Below are 22236 nucleotides of genomic sequence, written 5' to 3'. Positions count from 1 at the left end.
GGAGTTCTTGGTTCCTGTTCTCCCAACAAGGATTTAAAGTCGTTGTCTTCAATAACCTAACAACAGGTAAGTGGCTGAGGGTTTGCTTTGGCTTGTTAGTTCCAAGATAACATGCCCAACAACAATTCCTTCCACTTGCCTCCAGGTTACCCTTCAAGTCAAAACCCTGATCAGTAAGGTGATCCATGCGAGACAAGCAGTAGAAAGGTTGCCATTGGCCTGCACTGGTAAGCTATGCAGCTTTACCTGGCTGACCTCTTATAACGAACGTGATGGTAATAGCCAGGGTTTTGAAGTTGCAATGACAGTGAAGCTGCCAGCATTTGCTATTGAAACTGACAGGAACTTCTGGCATCTACTCATGTGCAGTTAAGCGTGGAGATACAGAGGTTGCTGTTACTGAGTCTTACTCCTCCAGAGGATGTGCTGAAGTTCCTGTAGATGACAACCTTTAGAAATCACTAAGCTGACAGGAACTTTCCCTTTTACAATATAATATCATTGTTAAACTCTCTGAAAAATGTATGCACTGCTAATGAGAAGTAACTGGGTTTTTAAAGGCATACTAAGTCATAACTACTGCTGAGCAGCCCTGAAATTTCATAAATATTCCATAATATTTTAATGCAATAAATATCATTCCTTAAAAACAAATGATGATATTTCAGCTTCTAATGAAGATGGCTCAATCTTCATTTCATTCTCCCTAAAATTTGTAAAAAGTGAAGGACAATCAGTGCATCTTGCTTCCTGCTTTACTGTTTGTGAGAATGCTTCACTGTGATTGATTGCTTACCCTGTTTGATGACATCACTGTTGCTGGATATCTGGAGATCCTCCTGACTTAGTGCCAGATTCCAATTAATAATGGGAAAGGGGAAATCCATGCACAGAGATAGATCTCTGTGGGCAGCTTTCATTAAGGTCAATGGTGAGTAATTCCAATGCACCGCTGACCATAAAATCTGAGTCTGTCTTGACAGGAAGAGAATGTACACTCCTTCTCAGACAAACAGAAATGATACATGAATTTCTTAGTTATTTAATTTGGGGAATCTTACATACATCAGACTCCTTTCCAGCTTCGCCAGTTCCTCTGCTAATCCAGCTTTTGGTTACTCAGTGACCTTTCCTCAATACCAGTGTAAACATCTTTTGTCCAGGTATTGTGCCTTCCCACCTTCAAAGCTATCATCGTCTTTTCATCAGAGCAGAGACCAAGAGGAGGTTTGACAGGGGTTTTCCACTGGGAATCAAAGGGTTTTGATGAGGAAAATTCCATTGCTTGACGAGTGAGCGACTGGAGGACATAAACCCAGCAACTACAGGATAGTCAGGCTAACGGTAGTGATGGGGAAACTTTTATAGGCACTGATCTGGGACACAATTAATTGGCATTTGGATAAGTGTGGGCTCATAAATGCAAGTCAGCACAAAATTTAACCTGACAGAGGTCTTTGATGAAGTAACGAAGAATGTTAATTTCGTTAGTGCGGTTGATTTGTATGTGGAGCTTCAAAAGCCATTTGACAAAGTACCACATAATCAACTTGTTAGCAAAATTAAAGCCCCTGGGATTAAAGGGGCAGTGGCAGGATGGATACAAAATTGGCTAAGAGACAGAAAGCAGAGAGTAGTGGTGACTAGAGGGAAGTGTAGAGTAGTGTTCCCAAGTGTCAGTACAAGGTCCACATATATATTAATGACTTGGACCTGGGTATTCAGGGAATAATTTCAAAGCTTGAAAATGATTTGAAACTCAGGAGTCTAGTAACAATGAGGCAGATAGTAATAGGTTTCAGGAGGAAATACACTGACTAGTTACTCTTATAAAACACTTGTAAAGGCCTCAGCTGAAGTAGAGTGTTCAATTCTGGGCACCCAGAATAACTTTAAGAAGGATGTCAAGGCCTTAGAGAAGGCGCAGAAGAGATTTACTCGAATGTTACTAGGAATGAGAGCCTTCAATTATGCACGGAATTCTACGGCAGCGGGATTTTACATTCCCACCTGAGTCAATGGAGTTCGGATGGCTCACCGCATTTTACAGCCCCATCCCCGCCACAATGGAGCTGTAAAATTCTGGCCTATGTGGAGAGACAGGAGAAGCTGGGTATGTTCTTACAGCAGAGGAGGCTAAGAGATGGTGTATAAAGGTGTTCAAAATTATGAATGGTTTTGATAGGCTGAATAGGGAGGAAACTGTTTCCAGTCACAGAAAGGTCAGTAACTAGTGGACACAAAGTTAAGGTGATTGACTAAAGGGTCAGGGGTGACATGAGGAAACTTTTTTTTTTAAAATGTGAGTTTATAAGATCTAGGTTGCACTGCTTGAAATGGTGGTGGAAACTCATTCAATAATAACTTCAAAACAGAATTGGATAAACATGAAGGAGAAAATATTGCAGGAATATGGGGAAAGAGCAGGGGACTAATTGCATAGCTCTTTCAATGAGCTGGCACAGGCATGATGGGCTGGATGGTCTCCTTCTGAGCTGCATCGCTCTCCGATTCATAGAAGGCCCTCACAAAAAGTAAAAAAGGAAACGTAAGGAGAATCCCTCCATGCCACCCCCTCCCTGGCTTCCTGCTATGGAGGACTGTTAGGTCATGTAATACCTGATCAAAAAAAGCAGTGCCGGAAGAAGAATCTGTAACAGTTTCCACGGGAGAATATAATATGTTCTTGAAGAAAAAAAACTTGAATGATACAGGGAGCAGGCAGAGAGATAGCACAAAGAGTCGACACAGACTCATACCTAATCAGATGGTTCACAGCCTCAGAGCTAGGCTTTAAAGCCCCATTATGTGGTACAAACTCAACATGAGCGATAGCACAAAACGGGTGATAGCAAAGTGGCAGCTCATCTTAACCCCAACCTGACTGTTTCCTCATTGACTGAAAAACATGTAAACCAGTTCTGTCACTGCCTGCTTTTTGCTAGGCCCCGCACCCCTCCCCTCAACCCAATTAAATTCTAAAATTTGTTCCTGGGATGTGGGTGTCACTAGCTAGGCCGGCATTTATTGCCCATCCCTAATTGCCCTTGTTCAGAGGGCAGTTAAGAGTCTGTGGGTCGGGAGTCACATGTAGGCCAGACCAGGTAATGACAGCAGATTTCCAGATGGGTTTTTACAACAAATCGGCAATGGTTGCAGTCATCATCAGACTTTTAATTCCAGATTCTAACAGCTGCCATGGTGGGATTTGAACCCAGGTCCCCAGAACATTACCCTGGGTCTCTGCAATACCAGCCCAGTGACAATACCACTATGCCACTGCCTCCCCATACTCTACCTTTTTGGTTTTACATTTAGATATTTTCCTCATACATTAGCACCCCCTCAGTCCTAATGAGCCAGGTTGTGTCTTTTATGTTCAATAACAAAGTAATGGAATGAGAAAAGAAGTTGAGTAGAAATGTTTATCTCGTATCTTGAGCCATAAGCTTTGGAAAAGGATAAAATAAATAATTTCTACTATGAAACATAATAGGTAAAGCAGTGACAAAGACAACAGAGCAAACTACAATGCTATATAGAACATATCTATTCCTCAAACCCAGGAATTATTAAACAGACACAATCCAGCCCCAATATGTATAGCCCATCTGGGCCTTGATAGAGTCTCTAGACAACAACTTCATGTGGGGTCATTTCCTCATATTCAAAAGGGCCTCCTATCTCTTTTTTTAGGTGGTTTCACAGCTAATGGTGAACCAGGCACATGAACCATGAAACATTCGAACTTTGGCCAGGAACAAAAGAAATCAAAAATCTCTCTTACTAAAATCCGATAAAGCTTCCAAACACATTAAAAACTAACCTTAATTGAACAGCTATTTTCTTCCCCAGGATTACTTGGTCTCTTCGCCTGAGAGGATAGATCTGTTAGTGATCCTTTGTCAGCCTGCAAAATCAATCGCACATCGATGAAATAATCCACACAGCAACAGGCTCTGGATTAGTTTGCCTTAGGCGGTCTGGTTTAAGATTAGATGAGAAATGCTTCACCATTGCACATACTGAAGGCTCTTTGACCAAGCCTTTAATCAACTGACCTTATCATCTTAGATAAAAGCAAAATACTGTGGATGCCGGAAATCTAGAACAAAAACAAAAATACCTGAAAAAACTCAGCAGGTCTGACAGCATCTGCGGAGAGGGATCCAGTTGACGTTTCGAATCCGTATGACCCTTCATCAGAACTAAGACATATAGAAATGAGGTGAAATATAAGCTAGTAGAAGGGGGTGGGACAGGAGAGCTCGATAGGGGGGCAGTGATAGGTGGAGGCCAAGAAGAGAATGCCAAAGATGTCATAGACAAAGGGGTGTTGACGGTGGTGATATTATCTAAAGGATGTGCTAATGGGGACATTAAGGGAGGCAAGCTAGTGGCAGATGGCCCTAGTGCAGGTGGGGTGAGGAGGAAGGGACCAAAATGGGCTAAGAGGTGGAGATGAAACAATAGACTGATATAAATTTTAAAATAGGAGGGAAGAGAAAAAAATAGTTGTAAAAAAAAAATTTGATAATTATTGGAAAAAGGGGGATCGAAAAAGGGGGTGGGGACGGAGGAGAGAGTTCATGATCTGAAATTGTTGAACTCAATATTCAGTCCGGAAGGCTGTAAAGTGCCTAGTCGGAAGATGAGGTGCTGTTCCTCCAGTTTGCGTTGAGCTTCACTGGAACAAGGCAGCAGGCCAAGGACGGACATGTGGGCACGAGAGCAGGGTGGAGTGTTGAAATGGCAAGCGACAGGGAGGTCTGGGTCATGCTTGCAGACAGACCTAACATCTTATGTGGCTTGATGTCATACTTTGTTTGATAACACTCCTAGGAAATGCCTTGGGGTGTTTTATGATGTTAAAGACATTATACAAATACAAGTTGTGGTTGTGGTGGTGTTGGTGGATGCAGCTGAAAATCTCCAAAATGATCCAACCCACTCAGGACGAGAGAGTAAAAAATAGAGCAAGAAAAATAATTCAGATGGCCAAACAATTTCAGAGATTATGACCAGGATTTTTAAAGGGCTGCAGGGTTAGGACCTGACATGGGTGGGATTTGAAAATCGCGCTCCCAGAGCTCCTGATGCTTACGGCACAGTTTCAAATTTTCAATGGGCCAGCGGTGGAGAGGGAGCAGAGAAGGCACCTTCCTTCGATTAAAACTCCTTAAGGGGCTCATTAAGGGGCCTGTCCAGAAGGGAATGAAATTTTCAAAGATTTAAGGTAGTCCGCCTGATTCGAACTCTTGACCTTCTGAGGGGCTAGCTGCTCAAATCAGCAAGGCAGTGACAGCCCCCAACAGGGCTGCTCCCTGCCTTTGCCACTAGCACAAGGCAGACAGCCCCTGTCTCCTGAAGGTAGGTGCTCATTGCCTTTAATTGGGTGCTAAGCTCGTGTCCTGGCCAATTAGGCCATTTGAACCTGAAGATTGTGTCGGAAGCACAATCGCAGCTTGAGCACAGGGTCAGGACCTGGAATTCCTCTGGCTGTTGGGTTGTTAGCTCCACACTGAAAATCTGGCCCCTGTGTGTATGAAACAGTCACCTTCATTTCAAGGCTCTCAGGAAGGAGGAGGAAAGGAATAAGTTTCATTTATATAGCGTCTTTCACATTTGCTGATGTCCCATAAAGCTTCACAGCCAACAAGTGTGTTTTGAAGTACAGTCACTGTTATTAGTCTGCACACACCATAGCCCTACAAAGAGCTTCGCGATGAAAGAACCGCTTGCCTCTATTTTGATGACCTCAAAACAAATTGTGAAGCAGTCACATGACCCACGAAGTATACTCACTTGAAGTTTAACCAGTGACAAAAGAAAATTGAAAATGAAATAATGCTGCCAAAGAAGAGTACAATAAAACTGGAAAAGACCAGTTCATTGGTTTGGTGGTATTGGTTGGGGAATGAATCATAACCAGAAGATTACCTCTGCCTATTTTTTTTGGAACGGTGCCATGGGATCTCTTATTTTCACCTGAATAAGTAGGTTTAACATCTCACCTGAATGGTGACAACATAGCAACTCCCTCGGGAGTATAAGTTCCACCCTAGGTTACGGAGCGGGACTTAACTGGTGATCTTCGGAGTCAGGGAAGAGAGAGTGATAATAATAGAGCCAAACTGGGATATCAGCCCTGCTGGTTCTGGATGCTGCAATCCACGTCCTGTTGTTTGGAGCCTCACAGGAGAGGGTTCCTCTATCTGGACCTGTGTTTTAGCAGAGCTATGCTGTACTTCTCTACTTTCACAAGCCTCCCACACGTTGCACACTTTGGCCGAGAGGATTGGCAGACGACCAGCTGCCCGGCTTCCGTCACAAAGCAAAATGATATGGTTTCAGAGTTTCTCTCCTCCGATAGGGGGAAAGAAGTGCATAGCATTGGCCTGATGCTGCTTTCTGCTGTTACCAGCGGAGATTAAGAACTCAATAAGTGGGGCTGTGTGAATGTGGACCCACATCCCACTTTCATGTGGCACAAACGTTCGGGTCCTAACACACAATGCCGTATTCATTCCTGTAGCAAGTAACTGTTGAAAGTCACTTTTCAAACAGAGTCAAATCCTGTATTCAAACTGCTAGTACCTCATTAATATTAATATTTCTCCCTTGTAAATTATTCATTTCTAATTCATACTCATTGATTTTGAGTAATGAGTCACCTCTTTCTTTTTTTCCCCTTTACTTAAATTTCCTCTCTATCTGTGGTCAACACAACAGTATTTCAATTTTTTAATATATATAAATAACAGCATTTATCTAAAAGATAGCAAAAAGAAGTGAAATAGAAATAGCCGTTTAAACTTTGGTTTGTTTGAAGTGTTACTTGAAGATCTATGAATTTAGTTGTCTGAAAATGTTGCTACATCTGCTAAGTGCACCATCTGGTGGTAAAACCATAGATTACCAATCACTGTTTCAAAGATATCCCAGTTATTGATGACCATTCCTCCTCAGAAATGTATCAAAATATCACAGAACCTGTTTTGAACCTTCAACATAGACAATCACCCCTTCTTCCTCACGCAGCAACTGATCCTGAGGCTCACCCTACTGGTGGGCCAGATGCTTCAGGTCAAAGTTCCTGACGTCTGAATTGATGAGTGGACCTAGCATGGGTCAGCGATCCGGTTCAGATTATTCCAGATGCTCTCGTCTCCCGATCAAAACTTTGGAGATTGATGGTATGAGGCTTGGACAACACTGATCATCTTACTTGACCCTGCCCTTGATATCGCTGAATTTTACCCTAATGGGTTCTTTGTATACTAAAACAACAGCACAACTAAAAGCCTGGACTGTGAGTGTGTTTCCAGATGGAATTGATATGTAACCTTGTAAAGGTAGCCATTTAATCCAGATTGACCAAAAAAATCAATCAAATTGGGATCAGAATTGGTTTTTGGACAACATCCAAATTCACCTCTATTTATTAGATATAAAATAATTAAGTGATACTTGAACATAGTGATGAAAAATAAACATATAAAGAGACTTTCAGATCTGCCACTTCTTTAGATTGGATAACAGGAGGGCAATGATCTAGTTTCCCACGTTTATGTCACTAAAACGCTCATCCCTTTTGCAGTATCATAGACCTGTACAATAGTGAATTTATGATTCTGCTGTCAGGAGATAGAAACAAGGTTAATGCACCATTCTCACTCTCCTGGAACCCAAACAAAACACCTGCCAAAAGTAAACACACCTGTACACTGTCTGCTCACTCTACAAACATCGGTTTTATGGCTTCCAAAAAGGACCAAGTCCTCTGTAACTGGAGTATTATCTGCCAGAGAAAGCGACACAACTTTGTCTCTTCAGTTTTCACTTCAAGTCTATTTACCTCATTCCTTTTTTTAAAGCCTTGGCAATTTCCCTTCATCTAGGCCTCTATAATCAGGGTGAGAGTCGGACTGTGCCTCATCTTTTATGCAATGAAAAATTCAATGTGGCTTACCATTCCTGCACCATATGCTGGTAAATAAATGGGATAGAAAAAGGCCAGCCAAATGTTTTTCATGAAGGTGGCATTTCCTTGAATAAACCCAACTAAAGCCATGAGGCAGATCCACCTCCCCCACCACCAATGACCTAATGGGTACTGCTCAGTATAGTGCTAAACTATACGGCTCAGAAGGTCTTTGCACTGAACTGGACAATACTCAAATACTGAAGCTGTCCATGTCCATATGCAGCAAGACTAGGACAACACTGTAGAAAGTAACATTTGCACTACACAAGTGCCAGACAATGACCATCTCCAAGATGGAATCTGACCATCTCCCCATGACATTCAATGGTCTTACCATTGCTGAATCCCCCACTATCATCATCCTGGGGTGTTAACATTGACCAGAAACTGAACTGGACCAGCCATATAAATACTGTGGCTACAAGAGCAGATCAAAGGTTGGGAATTCTGTGCAGATTAACTCACCTCCCTACTCCCCAAAGCCTGTCCACCATCTACAAGGCACAAGTCAGGAGTGTGATGGAATACTCCCCACTTGCCTGGATGAGTGCAGCTCCTACAACACTTGGGGAGCTTGACACTGTCCAGGATAAAGCAACTTGCTTGATTGGCACTCCATCCACTACCTCACTCCCTCCACCGCAGATGCAGTGGCAGCAGTGTACACCATATACAAAATGCACTGCAGAAACTCACCAAGCCTCCTTCGACAGCACCTTCCAAACCTGCAACCTCTATCAACTAGAAGGACAAGGGCAGCAGATTCATGGGAACACCACCACCTGCAAGTTCCCCTCCAAGTCACACACACTTGGAACTATATCACTGTCGTTGGATCAAAATCCTGGGATTCCCTTCCTAGCAGCACTGTGTGTGTACCTACACCACATGGACTGTAACGGTTCAGGAAACTCACCACCACCTTCTCAAGGGAATTTAGGGGTGGGCAATAAATGCTGGCCCAGCCAGCAATACCCACATCCCATGAAAGATTCAAAAAAGAACATGCAGGCCTGGATCTGTTTTAGCCAGCCTAAAATGTCTGCTTTGTAAAACTAGCGAAAGGAAAACGATGTGCTGGCAAGCTGGGATAGCTGATCTGATTCAGGGTCATCCTGTGTAAGAATGTCCTGGTGCTAGGAAGAGGGTGGAGGTGGGGGTGGGAGGGAGGAAACCATTCAGAGAGATAGGGTGAATAACCAGCAAATTCTCTCCGGGCTCATGCAAGGTGCTGAAAAGCTATGAGCGCTCACAGATCCCCATCTCTTCATGAATCCGTAAATTCAAAAGAGATGAGAAAAATGGAATGAAATCAGGAAGCAGCAGCAACCCAGGCAGCAGGATTGGTTCTATTAGCTTGCATTGACATGCAGCTTTGTCATTGTGACAGGAGTTCATAAAGCAAATAAAGTAATTCAAGAAGCAGCAAATCCATGGTTGGAACTGCCATGGGTAAACGCTGCAGACATTTCACTGGAAAACTTGGGCCCAATTTTAACTCTGCAAGTAGCTGGGTTTTGAATGAGTTAAAACCTTATCCAAAATTGTCTTGAGTGTGTTGTTAAGAGAAATTGTTTTGAAAATAACCAGGGAAAGGTTAAGGCTAAGACTCCTATTGGTTTACCTTCAGCCTAATTACATCCAATATTCAAGAATATAATTCAAAGGCTGAAAGCAGAGGCCACACTGGTATGGTAGCAATGTTTCCCCTCTACAGATATGATGTGCAATACAATCTTCCGACAGTATTTAATCTGGCAATTATTACAAATAAGCACTATATCTGACTGAAGAGCTGAGCTGGGGTGGGACTAATCAGGTTCCCAATAACCTTGTGTCACTGAGATTGTAACTGGATGTTATGTGTTGCAAAATGTTACTTAGGGTAGGCAGCAAAGCAGAATTAGAAAGGACCCAATGCATACTCCAAGTGCCACAGCCTCCTGTTATCAATGGCATGTCCCTTCCAATGCTCCATCTCCCCAGCTGTCACTTAGCTCAGTTTCCAATCTGCTGTCCACAGAGGTCTCAGTTATCATCGACATGTGTCCCAGCCAGTAAAGAATAATAAAGGAAAGGCTGAGATCGAAGCCATTCTGAGCCCTATAGGAAACATTCCAATTGGGTGCATGACAAATGCATTCAATAACAATGACCTTTTTCAAATGGAACACTGCATCAACTTAACTATTATTCATGGTGATTGTGACACATTTGAAGTACTTTTGTCAATGGAATAATATGTTACTGCCTTTTTTTCTGTCACAAGACAGATGATATGAGGGCCAAAAGGGTTAAGCTATGAGGCAGAGTGCATAGTCCAGGCTTGTATTCTCTGGTGTTTAGAAGATTAAGAGGTGATATAATTGAGGTTTTTAAGGCGATTAAATGATTTGACAGGGTAGATAGAGAGAAATTATTCCCACTGGTGGGAAAGTAATCTTAAAATTGGAGCTAGGCTATTCAGGGGTGATGTCAGGAAGTGCTTCTTCACATAAAGGATGGTGGAAATCAGAAACATTTTTTGCCCTGAGAAGCTGTTGAAGCTGAGGGTCAATTGGACATTTCAAACTGAGATTGACTGATTTTTATGAGCTAAGGGTGTTAAGTGTTATGAAACCATGGCAAGTAAATGGAGTTAAGATACAGATCAGCCACGATCTAAATGAGTAGGAACAAGCTCGAGGGGCTGAATGACCTACTTCTATTCCCATGTTCCTGCCTAAATGGAGTTAAACCCCAGATTAACTCACAAAGCATCCAGGTTTTTTTTGATAGCCGAGAACAGGCATTGACAGCTACCAAGGGAAGAACCGAGCCATTTAATTCAAATACAAGAATCCTACGGGCATTGTTTGAATAAATCTGCTCTATTCGAGTTTAAGAGAGATATTTGTAAGTTTCCTATATCCCTATCTACATTCTGACTAGTTTACTCCAATTAATAAGTTTGTCTGAAGCTATCAGAGATTTAGATGCCACAGAGACGATGTTTAAGATTAAAGTTGAAATGGAAATCCTGTATGTAAACAGTTGCCATAATGATGTATCTGCTGGCTTTGACCAGTGGGTGGCAGTCTGCCCAAGTTTCCGAACTCTCTCAACTCTATCACTATCTTTGATACGTGAAGAAAATTCTATTCATCAACTGTGACCAATGTCATGAGGGTAGAACATGGCTGCTACATGTAAAAGTAAAAATAAAAATACCACAATTATTCTTTTTTTTTAGAAATTTTGAGAATTCGATTTCATCTGTCAAAGCGCTCTCACTGTTCCAAGTGGTGGATGAAATGGCTTCTGCTCTCAAGCCTTTATACACCAAGGATGACATTAGAGGTCACATGACTATGGCAAATCTATGGCCACATTGCAACCAAACATCCCCCTTTTCATTGAAAGAAAAAAACGTGCATACACTATTTGCAGTTGCAAATCAGGCACCTACACAGTCTACAACGAAAATCATTACACATGTACAGAAACTGGTCATTTCTAGTCTAAACCACTTTTATCTGTCTTTACACACACACACAATCTTTAAAGGGTTCAGGCCTTCTAATGGTACGTGTGTGGGTTGTTATTGGCTGTTTGTCTGGTGCCTCCTCGTACCTGGGGCGATGTTGCCTCTCCGGGGAATTTCGCTGCCTAGCTGAGTGTTGCTGTTGTGGTACTCACCAATAAATTCCGGCTGCCTGTAGAACTAATGACACTTGTTACCAAAAAAAGGTGGGAATAAATAGTATGCTCAGGAGTGTCTTCCAAATCTGGGACATGTCCTGGGTTTGGAAATACTAGGCCATTCTTCCTTATATGACTGACAGCTCTCAATGAGTTAACTGCCTTAACACATGCTTGCCAACGTGATATTCTAAACCCAAGTAAAACGCTTCATCAAGAAAATTGAATTTAAACTCATCACTAGATCAAAGTTATCCTCAGTGCTGCCTTTGAAAGCCGTAGTCCCACTGTGCATGGAAACAAATATATTTTAGGCATGGAATTGAGGAACACTCGTTGTAAGATATTATTTCTGACAAAATTGATCTTATTCCGTTCTATTGCTCACATCAATGAGTGGATTTTACGGAAGACACTTTCATGATGAATGGACCTTTCTAACAGATTTTGGATGTTAATAGGTCTACAGTGAAATAGAAATATGATTCCAGAGTTGCCTTATTATTCTGAATATGTAAGCGAAGTCTGTATTCATAGCTTCTGCATTCGCTCCTCAACAGCACTGTGTGTATACCTACACCTCATCTACTGCAGCAGTTTAAGACGGCAGCTCACCACACCGCCGAGGGCAATTAGGGATGGGCAAATGCTGGCCTTGCCAGCAACGGCCACATCCCATTAAAGAATAAAAAAAATCCTTTTACATGATGAACTAACTTAGTTGCATTCACCTTAAGTTCTCCTCCACTCCTCATCCATTTATTTGCTGATTTTTCCACTCCATTCATTTTTTTTTCGTCAGATTGTACACGAGTGCTCAAAACTTCTAATCTTCAATACATTGGCTGAACCATTATCTCTTCGCCTCCCCCAATGACTTTCAATGTGGCAATGAAAAACTGAATTCTTCCAAAAAGGCAGGGCTTCCTCATATATCTAACAACTGCCCCACTTACCCTTGTGGCTCCTCCTTAAGTTCTTTGCTTCACCATTACCTCAGAAAATTATACAAGATGATAAGAAATAGGAGCAGGAGTAGACCATATGGCCCATTGAGCCTGCTCCACCATTCAATGTAATCATGGCTGATCTTGGGCTTCAACTCCATTTTCCTGCCCATATCCCTCGATTCCCTGAGCGCGCAAAAATCTGTCTATCCTAGCCTTAAATATATCCAATGATGAGCATCCACAACCCTCTGAGGCAACAAATTCTAAAATTTCACAATCATTTGAGTGAGGTAATTTCCCCTCATCTCAGTCCTAAATGATCGATCCCTTATCCTGAAACTGCCCCGGTATTTTAGATTTCCTGGCCAACGGAAACGTTCTCCCATCGTCTACCCTATCAAGTCCCTTCAGAATCTTGTACATTTCAATGAGCTCACTTCTTATTCTAAGCTCCGGAGAAAACAGACCCAATTCGTGCAGTCTCATCATAGGACAACCCCCTCATCCCAGGGACCAATTTAGAGAAGCTTCGCTGTACAGTCTCCAATACAAGTATATCCTTTCTTGAATGTGGAGATCAAAACTGCAACTAGTACTCCAAATGTGATCTCACCAAAACCCAGCACAACTCTTCCTGTACTCCAATCCCCTTGCAATTGGGTCAATATGTCATTTGCCTTCCTAATTGCTTGTTGTACCTGTATGTTAACTTTTTGTGTTCCTTGTATGAGCACACCCAAGTCTCTCTGAATATCATTTACAAGTTTCTTGCCTTTTAAAAAATTTCCAGCTCTTTTATTCCTTCGCTACATTATAATCCAACTACCATCTTGTTGTCCATTCACTTAACCTGTCTTTATCTCTTTGCAGCCCGTGTCCTTCCCACAGCTTACCTTCCCCCTAGTTTTGTCTCATCTGCAAACTTTGTTCCATTTCTCTCTCTTCATCTAAGTCATTAATATAGATTGTAAATAGCTGAGGCCCCAGTACTGACCCTTGTGGTACTCTACTATTCACTACCTGCCAACTTGAAAAAGTCCCATTTAAGCCCACTCTCTGCTTCCTATCTGTTAACCAATCCTCTATCCATGCTCATATATTATCTCCAACTTATATCCATGCACACATATCTTGCTTATTAACCTTGTGTGGCACCTTATTGAAAGCCTTTTGGATATACTACATCTGCTAGTCCCCTCCTTATCTACCCTACTAGTTACACCCTCATAAAACAACAATAAATTTGTTAAACAGGACTTTCTATTTGTAAAACCACGTTGACTTATGCTTTTCTAAGTACATTGTTAACACTTCCTTAATAATGGATTTCAGCATTTTCCCAACAACTGATGCTAGGCTAACTGGCCTGTAGCTCCCCATTTTTCTCTCACTCTTCTTTCTTGAAAAATAGAGTAACATTTGCCACCTTCCAATCTGAATCCAATGAATTCTAGAAAATCATAGCCAGCGCATCCACTATCTCTGCAGCTATCTCCTTTAGAAACTTAGGGTGTAGGCCGTCAGGACCTGGGATTTGTCACATTTTAGTCCCTTAAGTTTTTCCAATACCTTTTCTCCGTTGATATTAATTTCCCCAATTTCCTCAATCTTTTTAGCCCCTAGTTTACCGTCTATTTCAGGATTGAAACTTGTCTTCTACTGTGAAGACAGAAACAAGATATTCATTCAATGCCTCTGCTATCTCCCCATTCCCCACAATATGTAAAAAGAAAAAGATTAGTGAAGACAAATGTAGGTACCTTACAGTTTGAAATGGGAGAATTTACAATAGAAAACAAGAAAATGGCAGAGCAATTAAACATCTACTTTAGTCCTGTCTTCACGGAGGAAGGCACAAATAACTTCCTAGAAATACTAGGGAATCAAGGGTCCAGTGAGGAAGAGGAATTGAAGGAAGTTAGTATTACTAAAGAAAACAAACAGTGCTGGAGAAATTAATGGGACTGAAGCTGACAAAGCCCGATAATCTACATCGCAGGGTACTAAAGGAGGTGACCATGGAAATAGTGGATGTGTTGGTTGTTAACTTCCAAAATTCTGTAGATTCTGGAACAGTCCCAGCAGATTGGAGGGTGGAAAATGTAACCTCACTATTTAAAAAAGGAGGGAGGGAGAAAACAGTGAATTACAGACTGGTTAGCCTGACCTCAGCAGGTAAAATGCTAGAGTCTATTATAAAGGATGTGACAACAGGACACTTAGAAAATATCAACAGGATTAGATAAAGTCAACATGGATTTATGGAAGGGAAATTAGGTTTGACAAATCTGCTGAAGTTTTTTTTTGAAGACGTAACTAGCAGAATAAATAAGGGAGAACCAGTGGATGTGGTGTATTTGGATTTTCAGAAAGCTTTTGATAAAATCCCATATAAGAGGTTAGTGTGTAAAATTAAAGCACATAGGATTGGGGGTAATATATTGGCATGGATTGAGAACTGGTTAGCAGACAGGAAATAGAGTCAGAATAAATGGGTCTTTTTCGGAGTGGTAGGCGGTGACGAGAGGGGTATCGCAGGAATCAGTGCTTTGGCCCCAGCTATTCATAATATATATCAATGATCAATGAGGGAACCAAATGTAATATTTCCAAATTTGCTAACAACAGAAAATGCTGTACAATGTGGATAAGTGTGAAGTTATCCACTTTGGTAGGAAAAACAGATTGGCAGAGTATTATTTTAATGGTGATAGATTGGGAAATGTTGATGTACAAAGGGGCCTGGGTGTCCTTGTATACCAATCACTGAAAGCAAGCATGCAGGTGCATTAAGCAGTTAAGGTGGCAAATGGTATGCTGGCCTTCATTGTGAGAAGACTGAATGCAGGATCAAGGATATCTTACTGCAGCTGTACAGGGCCTTGGTGAGATCACACCTGGAGTATTATGTGCAGTTTTGGTCTCCTTACCTAAGAGAGGATATACTTGCCACAGAGGGAGTGCAGCGAAGGTTCACCAGACTGATTCCTGGGATGGCAGGATTATCGTATGAGGAGAGATTGGGCCGACTAGGCCTGTATTCATTGGAGTTTAGAAGAATGAGAGGGGATCTCATAAAATTCTGACAGGGATGGACAGACTGGATGCAGGGATGATATTTCCTCTGGCTGAGGGGGATCTAGAACAAGGGGGTCATAGTCTCAGGATACGGGGTAGACCATTTAGGACTGAGGTGAGGAGAAACCCCTTCACCCAGAGGGTGATGAACCTATGGAATTCTCCTACCACAGAGGGCTGTGGAGGCCAAGTCACAAAATATATTTAAGGAGGAAATAGATTTCTGGACTCTAAAGATGTCAAGGGGTATGGGGCGAATGCAAGAGTACAGCATTGAGACTGAGGGTCAGCCACGATCAAATTGAATGGTGGAGCAAGCTCGAAGGACCAAATGACCAACTCCTGCTCCTATTTTCTGTTTCTATGATAACCTCTCCTGTCCAACGGACCAATATTAACTTTAGCTACTCTCTTCCTTTTTATATAGTTATAAAAGCTCTTACAGTCTGTTTTTATATTCCTGGCTAGTTGACTCTCATTCTATATTTTTTTTCCTTTTTAACAACTTTTTGGTTGCCTTTTGCTAGCTTCTAAAAACACTCCCAATCCTTAGACTTGTTACTGTTTCTAGCAATATTATAAGCCTCTTCCTTTAATCTAATAACTTAACTTCCTGAGTGAGCCATGGATGGGTCTTTCTTGCTGAGTTTTTGTTTTTCCATGGAATGTACTTTTGTTGGACATTTTGAATTGTTCCTTTAAATGTTTCCTACTGTTTATTTAAGCCATACCTTTTAGTCTATTTACCTTAGCCAGTTCTCCCCTCATACCTTTTGCTTTAAGTACAAGATTCTTGTTTGCGATTGGAGTATGTCACTTTCAACCTGGAATTCAATGGTATTATGATCACTATTTCCCAGTGGATCTTTTACTACGACATTATTAATTAGCCCTGCTTCATTACACAATACTAGATCTAAGATAGCTACATCCCTAGTTGCTTCTAGAATGTATTGGTCCAAGAAACTGTCACGAAAACATTCTACAAACTCATCTTCTAGACCATCCTTACCAATTTGATAGCCCCAGTCTATTTGAAGATTGAAGTCCCCCACAATTATTACATTGTCTTTGTCACAAGCTCCAATTATTTCTTGTTTAATGCTCTGTCCAACTGCACAACCATGGTATAAACTACTCCTAGCAGTGTTTTCTCACTGGTGCTATTTCTAATTTCTACCCATACTGATTCTCCTTAAGCTTTGAAATTCAGAAGGATCCTGTCAAAATGCAAGTAGCTGCCCTTTATGACAGTTTCACTCACCTGTGAATTCAATTTAAAAAGGTCCCATTCATCTACGAAGTGAGAAATTCAAACCTCTTTACTGGTTTGGGGAGACGTGATAAGTCACTGATGAGATGCATTAGTCAGGAGTCAGAGCAGGGTTACTAAAGGTGCTTTTACAGATTCCCTTGCCCGGCGTTTTGAAGGAACAGCTTTATTGCAGAAAAATGAATCTGCTTTCCCTTAGACGTTGGGCACATGAACTCATTTAGATGCTGGTCACAGTCTGCTGAGGGGCCATAACTGGCATGGCTTTGAGATTCTGCTTATATTTCTTAATCACATAAAACAATCCTGATGCACAAAGTGATTCTCTGTTGAAAAGTGCCTTAAAAGGAGTCACATTCTGATTTCTCCCAATCGGGCAACAGACTGCTTGTGAATGAATAAGGTAGAAGAGCACTGTGACATCCTAATTAAGGTGACGAGTCACCTTCATGCATAAACTGCATATTCTAGCTGTTTATCATTCAAACTGAAGGGGAAGTACAGAACTGGAACAGTGATCTTTTTGTAGCTGCTCCATCTTCATTTCAATATTCCATAAACCATGGTCCCATCTGATCATGAGAGATTCAGTAAATTGCTTGTTTAATCAGCCACAAACCTTCTCTAAACATACTCAAAACCACGTATTAGCAAACATACCAAAATGTTTTTGTCATCTTGAAATGAAATATTGTCTATTCATTTTCTCGTGTTGGTGATGTACCTGTTTCAGAAGTACAGGCAATTTCTCACTCAGCAGATTGGTACCAGAAATGTGAAGTGCATTAACAATTGGTACAAAGCCCCAATGCCTGGTCTGTGCCCCGGACTTGGTAATGGCAGGAGAGGAGAGGAGAAAAAGCGACAAAATTCAACATCCCGGCACTGCAAAACTTCAATCCTTGCCAGCAGGAACATAACTTTGCAGTCCTGAGAGGACAATAATGTTGCTCAATGTACTTTTTGCGCCAGTTTTCTTCTCTTCCCGCCTGAAGGGATTGACTCTCTGTTGAGGTACAGACATATGTGAATATGTCCACTATCTCACTCAAGTATCTCACATGAGGCTGCTGAAAAGGAGCGTTCAGATAGTATTTTGTCCTAACCTTTTTTTTTTTAAAAACTGGCCATGGCTATTGTCACTGAAATTCTAGTATCCCTGGGAAGGGAGGGAAAAGAAATGCTCCTCATCCTTTGTGTGCATGTGTGGGTGTGAAGGGGCGAGCAAAGAATCAAGTTTTACTGATGTCCTAACACCTAGAATCGTCAGCTGACACATCCTGGTCTTTGGCCCTCTCAGAGTTGCCAACCTTCCAGAATTGGCCTGGAGTCTCCAGGAACTGAAGATCAATCTCCAGAATGCTGCTGGTGCAACCCTGGAGAAATATCATAGGGACATTAAAAAAGATCGTTTTTTTTTTTCTTCATTTTCTTTGAACATTTCTCTTTACCTGGTGCAAAAATATTGAAAATGGGAAAAAAGGCTGGTTGGCTGAGAGTCAAGCACCATCCAATGGGTAATGAGTCTTTTTGCTTTCCAATGGGTGCAGGAAGGAATGGATGCGTTGGCCGACAAATGGCTGGAGCGTGGAGGCAGGTCCCGTGATGAAACCTTCAGAAATACAGTTGATTGCGGTTGGAAACCCTGCCTCACATGAATCATGACCAGTTGGGCAAAGTATGAGAAAACAGCCATTTTTGGCAGATTTGCATTCCATGACAAGAGTGGACAAAGGGCGGCAAATAACTGAGGCTGGGTCAGAGGTTAACACAGCATAAGGCTGGACCGATAGTTTAATCAACGGGTTACTGATCAGGAAGATCCCTGATCCAATTCAGACTTTGTGCTGATTACCTGACGATTGGCATGTGAAGGGTTATGGAGGCCACACTTAGAGACTTAGCACTCCAGGTTATAGATGGCAAAAACTGATAAGTGTGCGCGCAAGTGTGGGTGGAAGGTAATGCAAACATATAAAACAGGAGCATAACTAGGCCATTAGGCCCCTCGAGCCTTTTCTGCTATTCAATAAGATCACGGCTGATCTATTTGTTTTGAATTCCGCATTCCCATCTAGCTCCGATCTACCTCTCCGCAGATGCTATCAGACCTGCTGAGTTTCTCCAGGTATTTTTGTTTTTGTTTCCGATGTCCTTTGATTCCCTTGCCTAACAAGAATCTGTCAACCTCTGCCTTAAAAATATTCAATAACTCCACCTCCCGAGGCAGAGTGTTTCAAAGTCACACAGCCCTCAGAAAAAAATTCTCCTACTTTCCTACCTTATCTTTGTGTCATCTGCAAGTTTAACTACCATGCCTTCACTCCCCTTATCTAAGTCACTGATATAAATCGTAAAAAATTGTAAAAGGAAGAACAAGTTTGGCTCTGATGACACTTTCCTCGGTCGCCATGGTCAAACAGCACTCACCATCTAAGCTCATACATGAACAACTGCCTCTTCAGTAGAGCAGCTAAAGGATTCACTGTTCTCACGGCCCAGGGCAAGTCACTGCCTTCAGAATATGCGAGTGTAGGAGAACTCCAGAAAAGTTATTGTGGGGAATAGAACTCCAAAGAACCACATCTAAATTGATCCTCCTGGAAAACTGGGCCAGTGATGGCATTTACTTCAAACAAGGACTGACGTTGAGCATAAAATTTGGCGTATTTACACCTGCTAGCGGAGATCAGATTTAACCCAAAGTTGGGTCTGTTTTGGCAAAGTCTCTAGACATAAACGAGATCTAAATGTTTCTTTTCAGGAATTTAAACCATAGAATTGCCATTATTATATGTGGTAAAAACAACTTGCATTCATAAAGCACCTTTAATGTAGGTCAGTGTGCGCGCGCGGGGTGCGGGGTGTGTTTATCAGCATAACTTCCACGTTTAAAAAATAACCCATTGATTTTTATAACTCGCTACATCATTTAAATTACCTCCCAATAACTCTGAATATGACTTTCAAGGACACAGTGCAAGTCAGCCTCTGTATTGATGGGGGGATTCTCCCAAAATACTGGATCCGAGTTTCAGCATGCCAATGTGTGGAGGTACTAAGCAGTGACCAGATGTGCTGCATGGAGCTGGACGGATAGTCACCCCAACCTGCTCACACACACACATACCTCCAATTGGCTGGGTTCAGACTGTCACTGGTAAAAAGCTCTCAGCCCATGTCATGGGCAAGGGAAAGAAGGGAAGAGTTTATAGGAGGGAAAAAAAGTGACAAAGTCTGCAGCTTTCTCCTGCCAATGCTGAAATGAAACTCCCAATCAGTTGTAAATTTAGTTTGAATGAGAATAATTTCATTCAAATCCTTTACAATTGAGAAAATGTTGATAATTTCTAAAGCCTTATTTAGACACTACTGGGTGGCCAACTCTAGGTGTATGTTCATCTGTAAATTATGTCAATCTGACATCACTAAAGATTGCACTATAACAGTTGTAGATTCACTCTCAACTGTCACTAGAGTTACTGATGATCTTCAATTCTACCATGACAAGAAAGGAAAATGAAACTTCATTTCCATAGCGCTATGCACATCCTTATGGTGTTCCAGAGTGCTTCACAGTCAGCGACTACTTTTGCAGTGCAGTCACTGCTGAAATGTAGGAAAACATATCATCAAATTTACACAGAACAGGGCCTCACCGGAAGCAATGAGATAAATGACCACATAATCTGATTTAATGATGTTAGCTGAGGGATAACTTTTTGGTGAGGGCACCAAGAGGAATGCCTGCTCTTCTTTGTAATGTGCTATGGCTGTAGTGTTACAAGGGCTCGATTATTTCAGTTTTGGGAATGATCACAGTTCCTGTATGCTACAAAAACATCACCCTAGAAACGTTTCATGTTCTATGCAGTTAAAGGCCCCCTATGGGGGAATGGTGGGGGGATAGGGATAAACCTTTTCAATAGGTTTGGATTCAAATTGAAGACCCCACCGGAGCACACATTAACAGGGTTGATGGCGCAGACTATATGTGCTGGAATCCTTCCTTATTTACTGGATTTGGGGAGATCAAGGAGTACAGTCATGTTCCCCGGGACAACACATCAATTCTGCCAGTTTCGCAATATTTTTAGACAGCTGCCATTTGCAATCCATTCTGTCACAGGAGCTGAAACAACTAGAAGCAGTTGGTATCATTGAGCGAATCAACTCAATGGATATCATGGATATTAAATCTAGTTATTGCATGATGCAAAGTGATAAACTTAGACTATGCATCGACCTTCAGGTAGTCAATAAAGCAATCATTCCAGACAAGAATTCCCTTCCTACAATCCAACAACTGTCAGCATCATCTCATTACTCCAGGCTAGGTGAGACAGGGAGGCGTGTAAAAGAGGAGTCACAATATTGATCAAGGAGTCAATTACTGCAATAAGGATGGATGATATCTTAGAAGGTTCCTCAAATGAGGCCATATGGGTAGAACTTAAAAACAAAAAAGTGGACAATCATATTGCTGGGAATGCACTATAAGCCCCCAAACAAACAGTCAGGGAGAGATAGAAGGGCAGATATGTAGGCAAATCTCAAGGAAGTGTAAAAATAATAGGGTAATAAGAGTAGGGGATTTCAACTTTCCCAATATTAACTGGGATAGACAAAGTGTGAAAGGTTTAGAGAGGGTGGAATTCTTAAAGTGCATCCAGGAGAGATTTTTAAGCCAGCACGTAGAAAGTCCTACAACAGATGAGACGGTGCTGGGCCTAATTTTAGGGAACAAAGCCAGGCAAGTGACAGAAGTGTCAGTGGGAGAGTATTTCGGTGATAGTGACCATAACTACCTTAACTCTTACTGAGTTATGGAAAAGGGCAAAGGTGGACTGGAAATAAAGGCTCTGAATTGGGGGAAGGCCGATTTCAATAATGATATGACAGGATCTGGGCAAAGTGGGATGGAACAGCTACTGGTCGGAAAATCTACATCAGAGCTGTGGGAGTCATTCAAAAAGGAAATAGCAAGAGTGCAGGGCCAACATGTTCCCGTTAAGGTGAAGGGTGGGACCAACAAGTCCAGAATGTTTTGGATGTCAAGGAGTGTACAGGATTGAATAAGGGAAAAAAGGGAAGCTTATGGTAAATACCGAGGACTCAAAACAGTGGAAGCCCTAGAAGAGTATAGAAAGTGCAGGGGGCTACTTAAAAAAGAACTTAGAGGAGCGAAGAGGGGGTATGAAAAAACACTGGTGGGTAAAATAAAAGGAAAATCCAAAGGTGTTTTATAAATATATTAAGGGCAAGAG

The 22236-nt window shown here is 41.7% G+C and overlaps 1 protein-coding gene across 4 annotated transcripts in view; it reads right to left on the bottom strand.

Moving 5' to 3' along the window:
• The window catches only part of reps2 (RALBP1 associated Eps domain containing 2), a 216450-nt gene that overhangs the window by 11521 nt on the left and 182693 nt on the right, over positions 1-22236 (bottom strand). For all 4 annotated transcript variants that reach the window (XM_078559376.1, XM_078559375.1, XM_078559377.1 and 1 more), the window contains one exon: positions 3827-3910. In XM_078559376.1, coding sequence (XP_078415502.1) covers positions 3827-3910 — 84 coding nt within the window. The remainder of the gene's footprint in view (positions 1-3826; positions 3911-22236) is intronic.

Source organism: Cetorhinus maximus, chromosome 16, assembly GCF_964194155.1.
Source record: "Cetorhinus maximus chromosome 16, sCetMax3.hap1.1, whole genome shotgun sequence".
NCBI lineage: Eukaryota > Metazoa > Chordata > Chondrichthyes > Lamniformes > Cetorhinidae > Cetorhinus > Cetorhinus maximus.
Note: the sequence above shows the minus strand (reverse complement) of the source record. Positions and strands in the feature narration are given on the sequence as shown.